This window comes from Benincasa hispida, chromosome 9 (genome assembly GCF_009727055.1).
Source record: "Benincasa hispida cultivar B227 chromosome 9, ASM972705v1, whole genome shotgun sequence".
NCBI classification, from domain to species: domain Eukaryota; kingdom Viridiplantae; phylum Streptophyta; class Magnoliopsida; order Cucurbitales; family Cucurbitaceae; genus Benincasa; species Benincasa hispida.
The window spans coordinates 18,044,199-18,061,299 of NC_052357.1; the positions used below are offsets into that span (position 1 = coordinate 18,044,199).

The 17,101-nt window shown below is 38.0% G+C and overlaps 1 protein-coding gene across 1 annotated transcript in view; it reads right to left on the reverse strand.

Moving 5' to 3' along the window:
- Positions 1–17,101, reverse strand: part of LOC120085486 (nodal modulator 1) — a 30,642-nt gene that overhangs the window by 8,956 nt on the left and 4,585 nt on the right. Inside the window, exons 7-21 of the mRNA XM_039041474.1 lie at positions 12,700–12,761; positions 12,430–12,513; positions 11,914–12,073; positions 11,504–11,619; positions 10,018–10,146; positions 8,908–8,979; positions 8,617–8,712; positions 8,454–8,531; positions 4,940–5,068; positions 4,592–4,768; positions 3,705–3,908; positions 3,504–3,617; positions 3,159–3,406; positions 2,717–2,759; positions 2,387–2,635 (exon numbers count right to left, since the gene is read on the reverse strand). Of these exons, the coding sequence (XP_038897402.1) occupies positions 2,387–2,635; positions 2,717–2,759; positions 3,159–3,406; positions 3,504–3,617; positions 3,705–3,908; positions 4,592–4,768; positions 4,940–5,068; positions 8,454–8,531; positions 8,617–8,712; positions 8,908–8,979; positions 10,018–10,146; positions 11,504–11,619; positions 11,914–12,073; positions 12,430–12,513; positions 12,700–12,761 (1,961 nt within the window). The remainder of the gene's footprint in view (positions 1–2,386; positions 2,636–2,716; positions 2,760–3,158; positions 3,407–3,503; positions 3,618–3,704; positions 3,909–4,591; positions 4,769–4,939; positions 5,069–8,453; positions 8,532–8,616; positions 8,713–8,907; positions 8,980–10,017; positions 10,147–11,503; positions 11,620–11,913; positions 12,074–12,429; positions 12,514–12,699; positions 12,762–17,101) is intronic.

Below are 17,101 nucleotides of genomic sequence, written 5' to 3' on the forward strand. Positions count from 1 at the left end.
ATTCCTGCAAAAATGAAGGCCTGTCCCTATAATGGCAAGGTCTGTAACCCCCCGTCAACCAAAAACTGAAACCATCAGCAATAGAAATGAGACTAGTTAGAGTGTAATGACCTTTGGTGTGAGATAGAGAAGGTTGGATCGTTCCACACAATGAGAACACCGCCCGATGATCCATTTGCTTTTACAGAAGTCCAACCAATGTTGCGAGAGCTCCATATGGATTGTATAAGCAAGCGGTCGAACCAAATCGTCTTAGTCACTTTAAGGATAAAAATGGTCAGGTTATGTTTCACAATTCCCCTCTTAGTGAGAGCCCGTTTTTCCCACCCATTAAAGGCCTCTAACATTCTAAGAGATAATGATCATAAAATAGAAAGTTGCCTGCCGAGATGTGAGGAAGAAGCAGACTTGTCATAGTTGATGGAGAAGTGTAAGCCGGATAATTCCCCGAGGAATTGTTTTTGTTTTTTAGCCATTTTATGGTTTCTCCTTGCTGCAGGGGCCATGACACAGAGCTTTTTTTAAAAAAGCCATGGGAGGAGTACCTTCAGAAAATGACTTGGATCCTCAGTATTGTCTTCCATGTCTGTGTCCATGAAAGAGTTTTCTTCATGGTCGGAGGAGAAGTGTACTTTGTTTCCAACAACAATTGTCCAACAATTCTGTCTTGTATTGTAGACCTTAGACCCTATCTTACTATGTGTGTATGCTTAAGTTAATGTATCGTATGTATATTGTTTGTAAAACGGTGCTTAGAAGTTTTGAAGGAAATTATTCTAAGTGTAGGAAGAAGTATAAAGCGGGAAGATGGTCTTGCCATGCCATGCGTCTAAGGTTACAAAGAGGAAAAATGGTTAAGTGTAAGGCTTACGTTAAGGGCCATGAAGAACTTAGTGAAGGCTAAGGCATGCGGGATGCATACAGCCAAACTTGTCTAAGAGGGCGTAAGCAGGGCGTCAAGGCAAGGGCTAGGCGGGCCGCAAGGTGCAAGTTATGTGTTGGCTTGATGGGCGCTAAAGAGCGTCGTAGAGGCTTTGGGAGATGCTGCTATGCGACAAGTGTCAATGCAAGGGTTTAAGCCGTGAGGGTAGGGGACAAGGGCTAGAGACGCGTTGGCAGAGAGGGGTCTATGCAATAAAAACCAGCCTGTGTGATGGTATTTCAAACTATACATTGGTGTGAGATGGAAGAGTTTGGCGTATGATGTATCAGTTATAAGAATGTTTAGTTAGTTAATTTTTAGGTGTTGTAACTAATAGACCTTAACCAACTACCTTTTAATTATAGGTAGTCTTTGTAAAACAATTTGGTTTTAACCCATGCCTATAAATAATAGATTAGGTCAGTATTTTGGACATAATAAAATCATTTGAGAGTTTTTTCTATCCTTTGGTTTTACACCAGCTTAATTACCGAGCTTAGTGGGCCAGACGACGTGTTTAGATGCCTTAAGTATGCTTGGTGGTTGAGTGTCACCATATTAAGCCACTGCCCATGCTTGCCTTAGTATAAAAGGGGGAAGTCAAGTAGGAGAGCTTGGTTTGACATTACAACTCGTGCTAAGGGGGGAAGGTTGCTACAAATTTGAGGTTTGTTCAATGCTGAAAACGAACTGAGGCTGCCAAGAGGAATTTCTCATGAATTTGAGTTGAAGTTTGAAGATTTTCCCAAGTGTTCCAAGCTTTCGAATTTCTCGGGCAGGTGAAGATTCATAAATTTTGGACTCGACAGAAGAATCAGAGGCTCAAATTGTAAGGTAAGGAAGTTAAGATGTTTGAATAGGCATGCAGCTACATTTGAGGGTTAAGCACACAGCTGACGGGTGAAGCTGTGCGCAATCGAGTGCGAGCACTGGCTGTGGTGTGTGCGCGCAAGGTGAATGCAAGGTTGTGAGGGAAAGGAGGACGCCGGCCGGACGCGTTAAGGGAAGCGTTAGCAAGTGCTTAACGCATAGCCCATAGGCACCATGGGCGTGTCCTGGAGCCTAAGTGAGCGTTGTGAGGGAATTGCCACTTACGAGCTGAGCGCAAGGTAAACTGTCTTGTATCATGTTGTGATGAAATATGTTATGCGATGAAGTATTTTATGCGATGAAAGTGGTGAGGGCTGTCTAAGGGTGAAGTTAAACTTAATAATGTAAGTTAAGCTCAAGAGGGAGCTAATAGTTTTAACCAAGGGTATTTCATGATGTTTCAGGGAAAACGCAAATAAGAGAAGTCTATCATCTTTTGAGGAAGTAGCCTAAGACGGTGACTAACAAAATCTATGAGGAAGTAGCCTAAGATAGTGACTGCAATCCGAGAGTTAAACAACTTGAGAGGACAAAGAAATGAAGTTACTGCAGTATAACGGAGAAAATGTAAATGACTTAAAAAACATTTCGGACCTTCATAGCCTCAACTCTATAAGTTATGTCATCAGATAATGGTCCCGCAATAAATGAGCCATCAATATCAGTGGCAGTTTCAAGTACCAACTCCCCGTTTTTAAGGGAAGCAACATAACTTTCTCCAGCAGCAATAACACTGATATGGACGCCAGAAAGAGGGGGAGAAACTGATCCTTCAATGTACAAACCCAACCGACCAAAAAATGTAGGAATAGAATCTTGACATCCATCATTTTTCACCAAGACCTGATGAAGACATTGAAAATTAAGCTTACAACGTAGATCACTTAATACCTTGTAAACTTGAAAAGAAAAAATAAAACTCACATGGTGCTGTCTAGGATAAAATAAGATCTTCCTCTCCTGATTCCTACAACAACCACAGTTCTAAGTCAAAAACATGCAGTGCAGTTACAGCTCAAACTTAAAAGCAATCAGATAAGCGAAATTCTTTTTTTTTTTCTTTTTTCCATCAACCAACTAGACAAGAGAGGACAAAGCCCAAGCTATAGGATTACACACACACAGAGAGAGAGAGAGAGAAGTAGACATGTAAGGACAAAGCCCAAGCTAAATATAAGAACATCCCACATCACTTCCAAGAACCTAATAGAAAGACAATATATGTAAGAATGGGAGTTCAAGATGCAAGTGAAAAAGTACAGGTAAGTTTCAATCAGAAGGATGATACTCTCTCTCCTTATGAATTAAACAATCAAGTCTAATTCTTCAAAAGATGCCACCAAGAAAATATTCAACGAAGGCGGACCTGGTATCCACAGGAACAAAGGTGAGTTCCTCTCCAGAGCTAGCCCAGACAGAGTACTCGTACAAGACAGGATTCGGTTGATCATTGGCATCGGAGGTAAGTTTGGCTTCAGTGTTAGCAACCACACTGTCTCCAGCACCCACAATGTTCAACAGGATACTTTCAGGTAATTCATATACACCAAGTGAGACTGGATCAACATTAATTTGCCCCTTCAGTAGATATTTTTCTCCTCTTAAATAGATGGGCTGATTATTTGACAAAAAAATAAAGAGGAAAAATTAATCCCATGTAAATAATGCACACAAGTAAATAGTCAAAAACAAATTTGAAACAATACAACACCTCTAGGTTTAATGTATCAATTTTAGTGGATGAGCTCCCGAAGGAGATACAAGAGTTGGAAAACTGAACTTCGTGCACTCCAGGAGACTCCACACATATGTACTGAGAACCTTTCTGCGTAACACAGGGAATCAATTGCAGTTTCGTGCCCGCAACAACCATAGAGTAAAACAGAATTTTGGAACTTGCAGAAGAACTAACCTTGATTTTCAAGTTCAGAGGTGGCCCATTCATTTGAGAAATATAAGCATCCACATCATGAGTAGCTATAACGTTAACCCAGTAACCTTTTTGAATAAATTCAATTCCATGTACATCCTCAATACCAACATCCACTTCAATAGAGTTTCGCTCCCAGCACCAATCATCTTTACCAACCATGCCTTGAATGGATGAGTGTGAAGCCTATTAAAAGATAACTACTCAGCATATATATCTATGTACAAATTCTATATGATGAAATTACAAAAAGAAGGCAGATTGCCTATTACATTAGAATTACAAAAAGAAAGTTCCCAATGGGATGTGAGATAAGAGATAGTAAAATCTTTAAAGAAAGGATAACTATTACATAATAAAAACCAGAGATTTAAGAAAATAATTAAATTATCTCTCCTTTTCACAAATTATATAACTATTTCATTTACTCCAAATGGTCCAAAAGAAAATTCTAACGTAATCGCACCAAAGAATCTCCTTTTCTCCCTGGATGTCCTAGCAGAACATATGATAAAAGAGATGGTGCTAACAATCACATCACAAAAATTTATCTTTTTTCTGTGGGAAAGAAACATTATATTAACTAGTAGAATATATGGATGATGCAATTGACACATATCATTTCCAGCCCCCAAACACAACAACGCAACAACTCAGATGAACCTAATTCAAAAATATAAATTGATGTATGAAATTGTTTCTTAACATTTTTTTTTTTTTGGAAACGGAAACAAAACTTTTTATTGATGAAATGAAAAGAGACTAATACTCAAAATACAATGAATGTTTCTTTTCAAAAAAAAAAATACCAATTCCATCTACAACCCAACCAGAGATCAAATATAAACAGCAGGGTAAAATAGCTATACCTCTATCCTGTATTTTCCAGGGATGACATCTTGAAATTGAAAATCGTTACTCTCATCTGTCAAACCGATAGTCTTCTTCTCACTAATAAGATTACCAGCCAATCTCTGGAGGGTAATAGATACTGATGAACCACATCTCTCTTTGCATGTTACAGAACCGAGTATATTGACTAGTGCCTTGAAAACCAATTGTAAGAAACAAAATAAATTAATGGAAGCATATAAAGAGAACCTTATCAGGTGAGGAAGATGAGAATATCCTTTTTATAATTATCAACAGATTCACTAATAGTGTACAAGCAGTAAGTACCAAAAGCCTAAGAGGTCCACAGAAATTCAGAATAGTACCTGTGAAAAAGGAACATTCAGTAAGGGGCTTTTGACTGTAACATCAACATAAGATGGCGAGAACAGTAGTCCAGGGGCACTTTCTGGAGAAATTGCCATAGCAGATAGGCGATATTCACCAGGTGGAACCTGAAAAATTTATAATACAATGAGGAGACATGGCTAGATAGACAACTCAAGAAAGCAAAAGGATCTCACCAACAAAAATAATTTGCAGACTTGCCTAAATACCAAAATCCAAAAGCAAGTGTTAAGACCCTATGTTAGAGCATTGGGACACTGAATTAAAGTGTCAATGCCCCTTTAACGATTATAGTCGTTCCTCTTTGATTTCCAATTGACATGAATTATTTTTTTTGAAAAGGAAACGGATCATTATATTATAAATTAGAGAAATGAGCTAAGGCCCATAGTACAAGAGGTTGACATGAATTATTGTAACACACCTTTAGGTGATGGGAGCCTTTTAAGCTTCTTTTCATTTATCAATGAAATTATTTTTTGTAAACATAAAATAAATAAATAAGGTGTCAATGCCCATTTCATCCTCGTATCTCTATGTTGCTTAGCACTTAACACAATCATCTACAATGTCCCAACCCTGCCTAGATCATCTCAACATTGTTCTGAGTTTTCTTGTAAAGGGTAAAGTCTGTTTGCACCGCAAGGGGCGCATTTTGGAGAGTCAAGAAGGAAATTCAATTGAGACTAAATTGGAGAGCAAGGAAACTATTTGAGAACAAAGAAAAGGAAATTTCAAGGTCTGGAATCACAAAGATTAATTCTGGGATGGACAATCAACATAACAACATTAAATTCTCATACTGCATATCAAATATTGTTGTATTAGCCTCTGTTATGAGTAGCTAAACTAGTGTTCTTAGGTATTGATGTAACCAAGCTTGTTAACTCGTGAAACACAATACGTATCAAAATGAAATTTTAGAGTATTGAGTATTCAGACTTATCATGTATCATTAGTTTCAATCTTTGCCCAAGATAGAGAAATAAATAGCTAAACATTAAATGACTCCTAAATACTCAAGACTCCACATTCATGAAAATTGAAGTGAGAAAAAGACCATTTGAAAAAAGAATTAAAATGTAATAAACAAAATTAACTAATGGCCAAGATTGAAAGAAGTGAAAAGTCACTTTTATCATGGGACACATGTATTCTATTCATGAGAGAAAAAGCAGGATGGCTTTAATTATATTTTTAGTAGTTTTAAGGATATTTTGATTTTTTTTAATCTGGTTATATTAAATATTCTGCTGAGTGTGTATGGTAGATATCAAGGGAACTTTTCATTTTTCATTTTCCAGTTTTCATTTTCTCTTTCTTCGACTTTGTCTTCTTCAATCCTCTGCAACTTTTTTATTCCTTTTTTTCTTCTAATCACCAGCCAGGATTTCGTTATTTTGTGATTTTCAACCAAACATCGTCAACCATCCACGAGTCTTCTTCTTCCGCGCCAGAAACAATCCAACACTAAACCCTTATTCTAAGAAACAAACCATAGAATTTATCATCACGGACCAATCCAAGACTAAACCCTAAAAGCAGTATTTTGCAATCTTTGAATTTTTTTTTTTTTTAGTTTTATTGATTTTTGAATCAATTCAAGAACAATTCGTACGATTCACAATCTTGAATCGTACAATATCTATTATTTCCAATTCAAACCCACCAGTTGTATCGTTCCCCTTCATTTCGATTTAATTCACATGTAATGTGCAATTTTACCAACAATCGATGTAACCACAGGATTTTTATAGCTAGATTAATATTTATCTTGATTCCATGAATATGAATTTGGTTTACTTTTTTCTATTCTTCATTTCCGTACTTTTAACCTACTAGTCAATTAATCTTATATGTAAAAAAAGATCTTACACTTAGGAGAAAGAGTTTAAAGTTAAAACCACAATTCATAACTGATAGGTAGGGTCTTTAAATTAGGTATTTAGAATTTTTAAGAGGTTACAAAAAGGCTTATTCGTTAAAGACTTTGTATGATATTGGAACTAGATAGAAATATTGGTTTCTTAATTAATAAAGAGGATTAACTAGTGCTTGAGAAAGACAGTTGATTGTTAGAATCTTGACCTATAGAATTATTATTCGTTCTATAGAATTATTATTTGTTCAATTTTGATTAAATTATTAATTGACTCACAATAGTTATTTTTGAAGTCAAGTTTCTTTGGATCTTCTTTCCGTCGATATTCCTTGGTATTTATTTTGACTATTTCATTGTTTGCCTCCCATATTGTTCATCTAAATAAAACTGAGAAATTGTATCTGCGCTACTTGAGTGATCTAAAAATCCAGTTTACACTCTTTTTGTGCTATCCCTATATTGAGACTTCACATTGTACCCTTATGGTCAGCAAATCTCACCACAGCCCTCCCTACATTCTCCAGTCACCTATAGAAGCATCTCAAAATATTCTTTAGTTTATTTTTATCTAAAACTCCCACACGATCCCCTCCAAGGACCTCTATTTCCTTTCAAAGGAATGGTCTCCATCTACTACAAAAAGCCATAGCCATCAACTATTGGAAGTACTAGCCTGAGCAGACGTTTTCTAAGACAGGAGACCAAATAGTGAGCTGTGAGCATAAAGACATTTGTTAATCTTCCATTCACGTAATAAGGAATCAAACACCTCAAAAACTTCAAAGCCTCTTCGCCATATTTGTTAATCTCTAGCCATTGGACTCCTGATTCTTCTAGGTTTTTCTCGTGGTTCTCTTTCACTTGTTCTCTATCCCTTCTCCACCCAAAACTGCCTCTGTTTTCTTCTCCTTCTGAAACGTCAAAATCCCTAGGAAGGTGGAAAAAAAAACTGTGTGGTAAAGCCAACACTATGGAGTGGCAAAGACATTCTTCCCTTATTTTGTCCCATAGTGTTGCATTCTAAAGACGTCAAGGTCAGGACTTCATCATTTATTACGGGAATCTCAGTTTGTTCAATCTCTTTGGCATCGTCGGTTGGAGGCTTTCAATTTGTGTGTGGCTTGAAGTCAACTATCAAGATGGTTATCCTATCATTAAAAAGGTGCTCCTCAGCTCACCTTTTCAGGAGAAAGGCAACTTCTTGTGGTACTATAGTGTCTTGTCTTTGCTATTCTATTAGGAGTTTGGCTTAAGAGAAACAATAGGATTTTTATTTGGAGGTGGAAAGATGGGGTGATGAAGTTTGAAAGGTTGTTTGATGCCTCTGGTGGGCTTCAATTGCTAGGCCTTTTCTATAATTATGATCACAGTTTGATTTTGTTGGGATGGAGTCCATTATAGTTTTCAGGTCTCCTTTTTGCTGGGGCTTAATTTTCAATATACCCTTGCATACTCTTTCATTTTGCTCAATGAAAGTTCAGTATGTTAATGTTTTAAAAACATAAAAACAACATTTTAGAGGAAAAAGGGAGAGAGAGCCAGAGTGTCCTTCCAACATTGGCTAACTAGAACAATGTAAAAAGTATTGCCATTACTTTAGGGAAACATACCTCAAAACAAAAATTGCCACTTTCGTCAGTTTGTTTGACTTGAGGTTTAACATTCTCTGGACCATGAGTCAATGCTACCTAAAGTTCAGAACAGAATATGAAAACAAATCATTTGACATGCAAAGTACATTCACGAAAAGAGATCGAAAGATATAAACTTTACCTTGGACTTGTAACCATCTCCAATAGTTTGTACGACACCACAGACATCATATAAAGTTGCTTTAATATCAGCAACAGAAATCATGTTTGGCAGAACCTGGACATGCAAAGAATATAAGAATAAGAAAGGACATGAAAAATAACACCTCCTTTATGAATTGAACTATTGAAGACTATTAATTCCTACATAGTAATTAATATAAAATAGACTTAAGCATCGCAGCATGAATAACATTTATTACTGAAGCTTAAGAGCAAAAGTATGACGATATTTTTTTAATTGATACCATACCATATAGTTCTCCAGTTTGTTGAACTTGAAGTGCTCCTTTCTAGCTTCAATTGTATAATGGTTAGAAGTTACCTAAAACATTAAAATGGGAAAAAAATGATCAAAAGAATGAAAATTATTAAAATAACGATCACAATTATCAAAATTATAAAAAGTACAACAATATAAAAATTAATTTGATCTTAATAATAATTATTTAAATACACACACACACACAATAAAGAGTAAAACTAAACTAAAATACACTACTATTCAATTCTAACAAGAATTTACAATTATCTTTCAGGCATTTGAGCTTCAAATTATGCCAGGAAAGCTAGCAGATTTTTGGCTTCTAATGTGCTGGATATGGCATAAAAAGACCATTGATAAGAAAATATCTGGCGGGGTATTCATGTTGAAGGTAACCTGAGCATATAGCAAAGCCTTCATCTTCTCAATAAAGTTTTTTGTTTTTTTTTTTTTTTTAACTGTAGTCAAGAGAAGTCGAAACCTATTTTTAGAGTAGCCAATAGAATGAATAATCTGCTGAAGTGTTTGAAGCCCTTCAGATATTTTAAAAATGAAGAAAATTTTCTAGAGGCTACCATCCATCTAGTGTTCAGATGTTTATTACAGCATTTGGCTTCTTAATGGAGTTCAAACCACAAGATCTTTTGTATGCAGTCTTTCCATAATTATAAGAAATTGAACAGCATTCTTGTGATAATTTTTCTTTGGGAGGGGGTCCTCTTATCAGTCTTTTTTGGACGATCGGATTAGATAACGTGGTGTTTCATCTCAAAAACAATTGGCAATGAGAGGAGTAGCTCATATGTATTATAAAGATAGTGAGGTCCCTTGATTTTTCTCTGTGGGATCCTCAACAATAAAAAGTAAAATAAAAAGTGATGTGTATTCTGAATATAACCAGCTATTAAACTAAAACTACAACAATTAAGTAGAAACCTCATAAACATAAAGAGCTTAATTTGTTTGCTTTAACACCGACCATTTATTCAAATACCGCTCATAGCAATTCCAGTGTGCATAAATCAAGAGCTTAATTTTTAGTAATACAATTTGTCTTAGTCTTTATTAATCAGTGTGACGTGGAACAAAATGGTCTACCTGATCGAGCTTGTAGAATCCTTCCTTGTCAGTGACTGCTCTGTCATGACCATCCACTATAATTTTGACACCTTCCACCCCTGCATCATTTGCATCAACAACACGCCCCCCAACAGAAAATCCAGTAACCTAAGCAAACCAACAAGAATAAGGAAATTTTTTTTAAAAAATCAAACCAAATAAAAACTCATTAAATTACAATTATACTTGATAACTTCCAACATAATTCATTCTTATTAAATTATGATTTGGTTTTAACTCTCAGATTGTTGGTGGCTTCGGCTGGAGGCTTTTATATTTTTTTGTTTCCTTATGAGGCTATGTTATCTATAGTTTTCGTGGCAATTTTCGATTCTCACGACTTTTGTCTGGGTTGGAGTTTCATTGGCATGGGTTGTCCTTTTAGGAAATTGATTCATCATGATTTCCAGCAGCTTCTTTGGAGGTTATCAAGCATCTTTGAAGTTTTTGGAGCATTTTTTAAGGCTATGTTTCATCAGTTGTGGGTTTTGCTGCCAAAGTATCTCCGGCCGGATTTTTGGTTTGGAACTTTGGGTGGTGTTTTCTTTCTAAGTCTTCTGTATTTTCCTTTTCAAGTCTTTTGTTTGCAATGGTTATCTTTATATTTCATGGCTGTTCTTCGGTTTTTACCGGATTGTGAAAGCTTTAGTGTTATCGTTGTTTTCTTTTATTTTCGCTTCATTGTTATTTTGAGCATTAGTCTCTTTTGATTATATCAATGAAAAATTTTGTTTTTTTTATTAAAAAAAAAAGTAAAAAAGTAACTGCTTAATGAAGGTTGAGAAAATGATATCAAAAATTATCTCCTACTAGCTTGATACCCAATTCTTCTTTTCTTTTTTATTTTTTTCTTTGGAAAAAAAAGATTGTACATTTCATTAATTATCTCCTACTAGGGTGGCTTTGTCATCAAGTTGTCATAGTTGGAGGCTGGATTTTTCTGATGCTCCTCTCCAAGTTCTTGGTGCCTTTTTCTATTTGTCTGGTTCTAAGTGGTTCACTGGTTCTCCAATTATTCAAGTTGAGCTTCAGTTTCAACGTTGTTTGGAATTTTCATTCACAGAGCCAATTGTTCTATCTTGGGTTGTATTTGTTTTGTATTTGTGTCAATTTTCTGAACAATTCCAGCTTTGGGTTTTTTTTCGGTTGTACTTGATTTATCTTGCTTATTTTGTTTCATTGTACTCCGAGCATTAGCCTCTTTTCATTTCTTCAATGTAGGTACTCCGAGCATTAGCCTCTTTTCATTTCTTCAATGTAGGCACAAGGAAATACAGAAGACCAAACAAAATGCTTCTACCTTAGTTTCACCTACGTAAGTCTTTTCATTGTTCAAATTATTATGTAAGGGAGAGAGAAGTGAAGTTGATAGCATGATATAAGGATCAAGCTGAATCAAATACTTATCATCTAATTCATATTCGATAAACTGCTGGCAGTATACAGTGGTAATAGCATTTGGTACCTGAAATTTTTGAGAAATTGTAGTGTGTTGATGATCAACATTCACAGAGATGACGCTAGGTGAAACATCAAAAATAGTATTTTCACCCTTGTAGTACGGCAAAAGCTCATAGAGTCCTGTAGGAAAATTAACCAATTAAAATTGGTCACATGAAAGATGCTACCACTGCTGAGATTTGTTGTAATTAAGACAAGAGAAATTTCTTTTAAGATCAGGAAAAGTTTAGAATTAAAACTCAGAGGAAAAGGTTTTAGTGACATGAAAAGAAAAGGATTAAAACAATAACATACACTAAACTTCCTACGATTATCCACTGCAATAATAGTCAAGAGAAACAAGCACCACTAATTCAACACCACAGAAGAACTTTGATAACTGATATAGCTGACAACCATCAAATAGATAATTACCGCAAGGTATTGCTTGGAATCTAAACATCCCATCAGCATCAGATACAGCATGACATAGAGCTTTTCTTTGTCCAGGAGCATTACCAGGACCTTGTGGACAATCAACCTCTTTGACATCGTCTGAGAATAAATAGAAATGAACTCCCAGAATTGGGTTTCCCTACCAAAACAAAAACACAAGCTTACTGTCTACACATAAAAGTGGGTGGAAAGAAAGCTTGCTCGCAGTGGAAATCCAAAAGATGACAACAACAATCTCATCTTATGAGAATAGAGTTCGTTAATGGATTTCCTAGTTCAATTATCCCAACAACAACAAAAAGAAAAGGGAAAAAGCTTCGGGAATTTTTTTTTTTTTTTTTTTTCTCAAAAGGCAACATTTTCAGGTTACGAATAATTTGATCATGTTCTGGTCACAATAATCCCTGTCCAATAATATATATCATGGAAGAGAGTAAAATGTTCAGAAAAAATAACGGAGGAATCACTGAGTGTTGTTTCCAGAGGACTGCTTACCTGAGCAACAACAAATCCACGAATATCATAACCTGCAACATAAAAAATTTCTTTGACAATACTGTTTCCAAAGCCCAATTTAACCTGCATAAAAGATCCCTCGTCATAAGTGACCCATAAATCACAATCCTGTTTATAATCATGTTAAAACTTGCTGTGGAATAGGAAACTACAGGTAGTGACTCAGTGAAAAATAAAATCACTAATAGAGGGGACAAGGTAACCTTAAAGTAAAATTGAATTAGGAGGAAGGGATGAAAAGCACCAAACCTCTGTGGAACCTCTAGCTTCAACATTTATGTCAGGGTGTGAAGCACGTAAGTTATATCTCCCTGCACCATCAAATGTACATGCAAAACAGGAATGACGCATCAAAAATTTTGACAATCATTTCCAAAGGAAAGCAATCTAAAGGGGGAAAATGACAATCTGAGGGACCAACATAATACAGATACTTCATATAGAATATTGAACAGATCTGCCGAGGGCATTTGGTTTCTTTTTTTGTTATAAGAAACAATTTCATTTATGTAAGATGTATGAAATTACAAAAGCAGGGAAAGAATCCCCAATCCAAAGGAGCTACAAACAAAAAGATCTTGTAAAGTCTTTTTCTTTTTGTTGAAATACGTTAAATTAGCCCTAAGGGCATTTTTGTCTTTTTACTATATTTGCTAAATTAGGGTTTCACCTTATTCTATTTATATCTGAGGTTGGGTCTATTGTAAACATGACATAAAATAATAAGTTCTTTTCTACCGTGGTTTTTCTTCCCTGAATTAGGGTTTTCCACGTAAACTCCTTGTGTCGTCTTTTTTTCCTATTTCAATATGGTATCAGAGCAAGGTGATGAAACCCTAGCCCCGGTAGAAGAAACTCAGTCATCAAACTTGATAGATGAAGGTACGCTGACTAATGAGGCTGTGATTCAAGCAGCGGTTGACCGCTATCTCCGAACCATCATCCCAGGTGGCTTAGCCGAACAGATCCAACTGGCGAGCCGAACAGCAGGTGGTGGGATTGCTCCAGCTGGCGCGCCGATTAGCTTCCAGTCTCAGCCGGTCCAACTGAACACCATCGATCGGACCTTTCCAGCCGAACAGCAGGTGGTGGTGGAAGGTCACGCTTTCCAGCCGGCGCACGCGAACGGGTCAGTTCCTTTCTTTAGAGCAATTGGCATATCCAGATGTGGTATCTATATTTGTCATTTCGTCTGTCCCTTTCATTTATCAAGACTTTTGTAGATCAATTCTGCATCTCCTTGAGGATCTTTCAGCATCCCATCCCTCCTGAAGTTTAAACCTTCTCTGAGCTCATTTCATCATTTTCTATTGTTTCCCAGACTTTTCCTTCAGACTCTCCTTTGAAACAAACCGGGATCTGAACTTGCCTGGTTCTACGACGCTTGGCACCACTTTCCCGATGGAACACCAGAGGTTTCCTTGATTTCCTTTCTGAGATTCCTCCATAATATGTTATCGCCAGGGCACTTGTTTAGTAGGAAAACCGACACGGAGAAACAACAGGAGCAGAAATTAGGTTCAGACTAGGTAGACTAGGTCCAGAGAATATTGGGACTAAGGCTTCAGGTTCAGGAATATTCCGGACTGGCTCAAGGCTGAGGCTTATGGGTATGAGTACGTGGAATTGTTAGTGCTCTTCATTCGTGGTCTCCCCCTGAAGATGACTAACGGGAAAGCAACGGTTTGTCTTCAAGGAACTGACAATCCATAGGGACAAAATATTTCTTCTGGAATGGATGAAAGCATTTATAGCCTCGCTGAATGAAGGGGATACCCGACAACCACACATGTTTTAGCTCGTGGAGCAACTTAGTCCGGTGTAGACCATGAAGTGAACAAAGGCTGTACACCCAAACACACGAAGAGGAACTCAGAATAAGACGGGTAGACTGATAGGATTCTTGGGAAGCACTCAAGAGGGGTTTGAAACTTTTAGAACTCGTGAAGGCATTCTGATTAATTGATAGAGCTGCGGTAAGAACCGCATCTCCCCACAGGTACGAAGTGGAAGAGACGCTGGAATTATCAACGGAACGAGCAACTTTCAATGAGAATGGGCGATTTTGTCAGTTCAGCTACCCATTTTGTTGTGGAGTAGTATGCACACGGGTTTTGATGGATGAATTCCCTTTGACACTAGGAATTCCTAAAGTGTGGTTCACAAACCACGACATTGTTCACTTGGAAGTGTCAATCTTTGTGTTAAACTGTGTTAATACAGTGGTATACGAACCTGTTTTGAAGGTAGAGTAAAACCTCGGACTTATCACAAGGAGATATACCCATGTAAGTTCAGGTTATGGTCTCAATGAAAGTTACAAACCACCGTTTACCAGACAGGGTAGCGAATGCTCGAGGGACCCCAAACATCACTGTGGACCAGGTGGAATGGCTAGGTAGGCGTTATAGGGCTGAGAAAACAAAATTGACACGCGAGGTTTGTTAGCAGTATACAGACATCACAAGATAATGAAGAAAACATTCACATTATGGAATAAATGAGGAAACAAATATGCGCATATATTGAAAACTAGGATTCCAACAAAATCACAATCAAATAATTTGTTCAGATATAGTAAACGAAGATAAAAAGAGACTAGTCCTAAAACAGCTTCTGGAGGAAGCATCTGTAGAAAGGCAATCATAGGCCTCTGTCATATCGGGCAGTGCCATTCGTCCTCCCCGAGCTCAAGTCCTGAAACAAAGCAGTATCTGGTGAGAAGACAACTCTACAGTTCAAATCTTTTGTTATTTTGCTTATTGATGAATAAGTTTGTAAGAAATTTTGGGCACATGTAAGACATTTGTTAGGAGTTTTAATCCCTGAAATGGTGACAGTTCCTGTTTCCAGCAACAGGAGCGAAGGAACCCATCCGCAATTCGAATCCTCTCATTTCAAACACTTGGATAGTATGAGAGAAACCGGTCGATGAGCCAGTCAAGTGATCGGTTGCTCCTGAATCCTAGAATCCATAACTCATTCCCTTCAGCAAGGAAACAAAAGATTGAGGGTTACCTGATTGAGCAACTGTTCCGATTCCTATGGTACCTGATATCACCAGGATTAGTCACTGGAGGCTGTGTATCTAAGGTTGTGCAGCCCCCTCAACTGATTCACCCACTAGAGCACGCCCAGATTCCGACTTGTCATTCGGAGGCGGACGTTTACCATTTGGAGGGCCGGACCATGCAATTTCCAGCACTGATTCTTCGTGTGCCATTGTTTTTTACAATGCTCATAAACTGGGGGTGTTTTTACTATTCTGCTTGTTTCACCATCAGCTCCAGCGGACTTCACCCCGAAGGCAGCTGACTCTACAGTGGTAACACCTGCCCGTTCATTGCACTCGATCTATCTTCTTCCAATCTAACTTCTGAACAGACCTCCATGAGAAGACGGAAGTTGGTTTCTGCCCTAGTATTCTACTGCGAACTGTATCAAATTTGGGGTGCAGCCCGGCAAAGAAAATCACACACGCTCAACCTCTTCTATCTTGGAGTATTGAAATTCCATCTTGTGGGCAATGGTCCCAGATGATCTCCCGACATAGATCTCATTTCTTGCCATAGACAATGACATCTTTGCTGAAATATGACGTTACATCCATGCTCCCTTGTTTTTGCATTCGTGAAAACCTTGTTTACGTAGAGTATACAGGCGGGATGCCGTTCTGAACGCCTCGAATATAACCTTCGGACTGATCCCAAATATCTCGGCAGTGCTGAATAGAGTAAGGGTTTCCCGATTTGTGGTTCCATACTACTGATTAACATTGAGCGGAGCAAAGAATCCTCTGCCTTCCAGACACGCTCTTGAGGATCCCCAGGATTCGGTCGTGGTATCTCTCTAGTTAAATATCCAAACTTATGGCGTCCCTCAAGAACCATTTTAATTGTTTGGGACCAAGAGAAGTAATTTTGTCCATTCAAACTTCTCTCCCGGTGATCATTCCTGCAGAATTTCCAATTGTTCCAGATAAAAGATTAGAGTTGGAGGAGTAGGAAATATTGATACCGGATTTTCTGAATACATCGGGAAGAATCATGACCATTCAATCTGGCTCCCAGGGCGACCATCTGTTGCTGAAGACTAACTAATTGTTGTTGGAGTTCCCCATGAAGAATTCAGATCTGGAATTTTTTCTGTCTAAACACCATGGGATTTTCTTCAATGGAATCACCCATTCGAAACTGGGGCTGAACTGGATATACATGAGGAAGAGGTTGTCCACCATGGTAACTGTGTGATGAAAGCTACTGCCGGAAAGTCCACCAGCGGCAAAAGTTCGGCAAGCCCGTGACCGGCCGCTGCTCCCAGACGGCTGTGATGGTGGTAACGGACAAACAGCTCGGCGATCGTTTGTGAGGCTGAAGAAATCGCGCCGATCTGACCCGACCCGACAGCTGGAGCAAACCCATGACCGTCTGGTGTAGATCCGATTCTGTGCGACGCCGAGATACCTACCGGCTGTAGATCGATCGCGTGCGCCGGTTGGAGAACGTGCGAGGCTGAGACAGTTGTGTGCGAAGTTGAGGGTCCGATCGGTGTGTACCCGTTCGTGGCGCCGACTGGAGCGAAGTCGAGAGTCCGATCGGTTGTGACCCTTCGCGTGCGCCGGCTGAAGCGAAGTCGAGAGTCCGATCGGTTG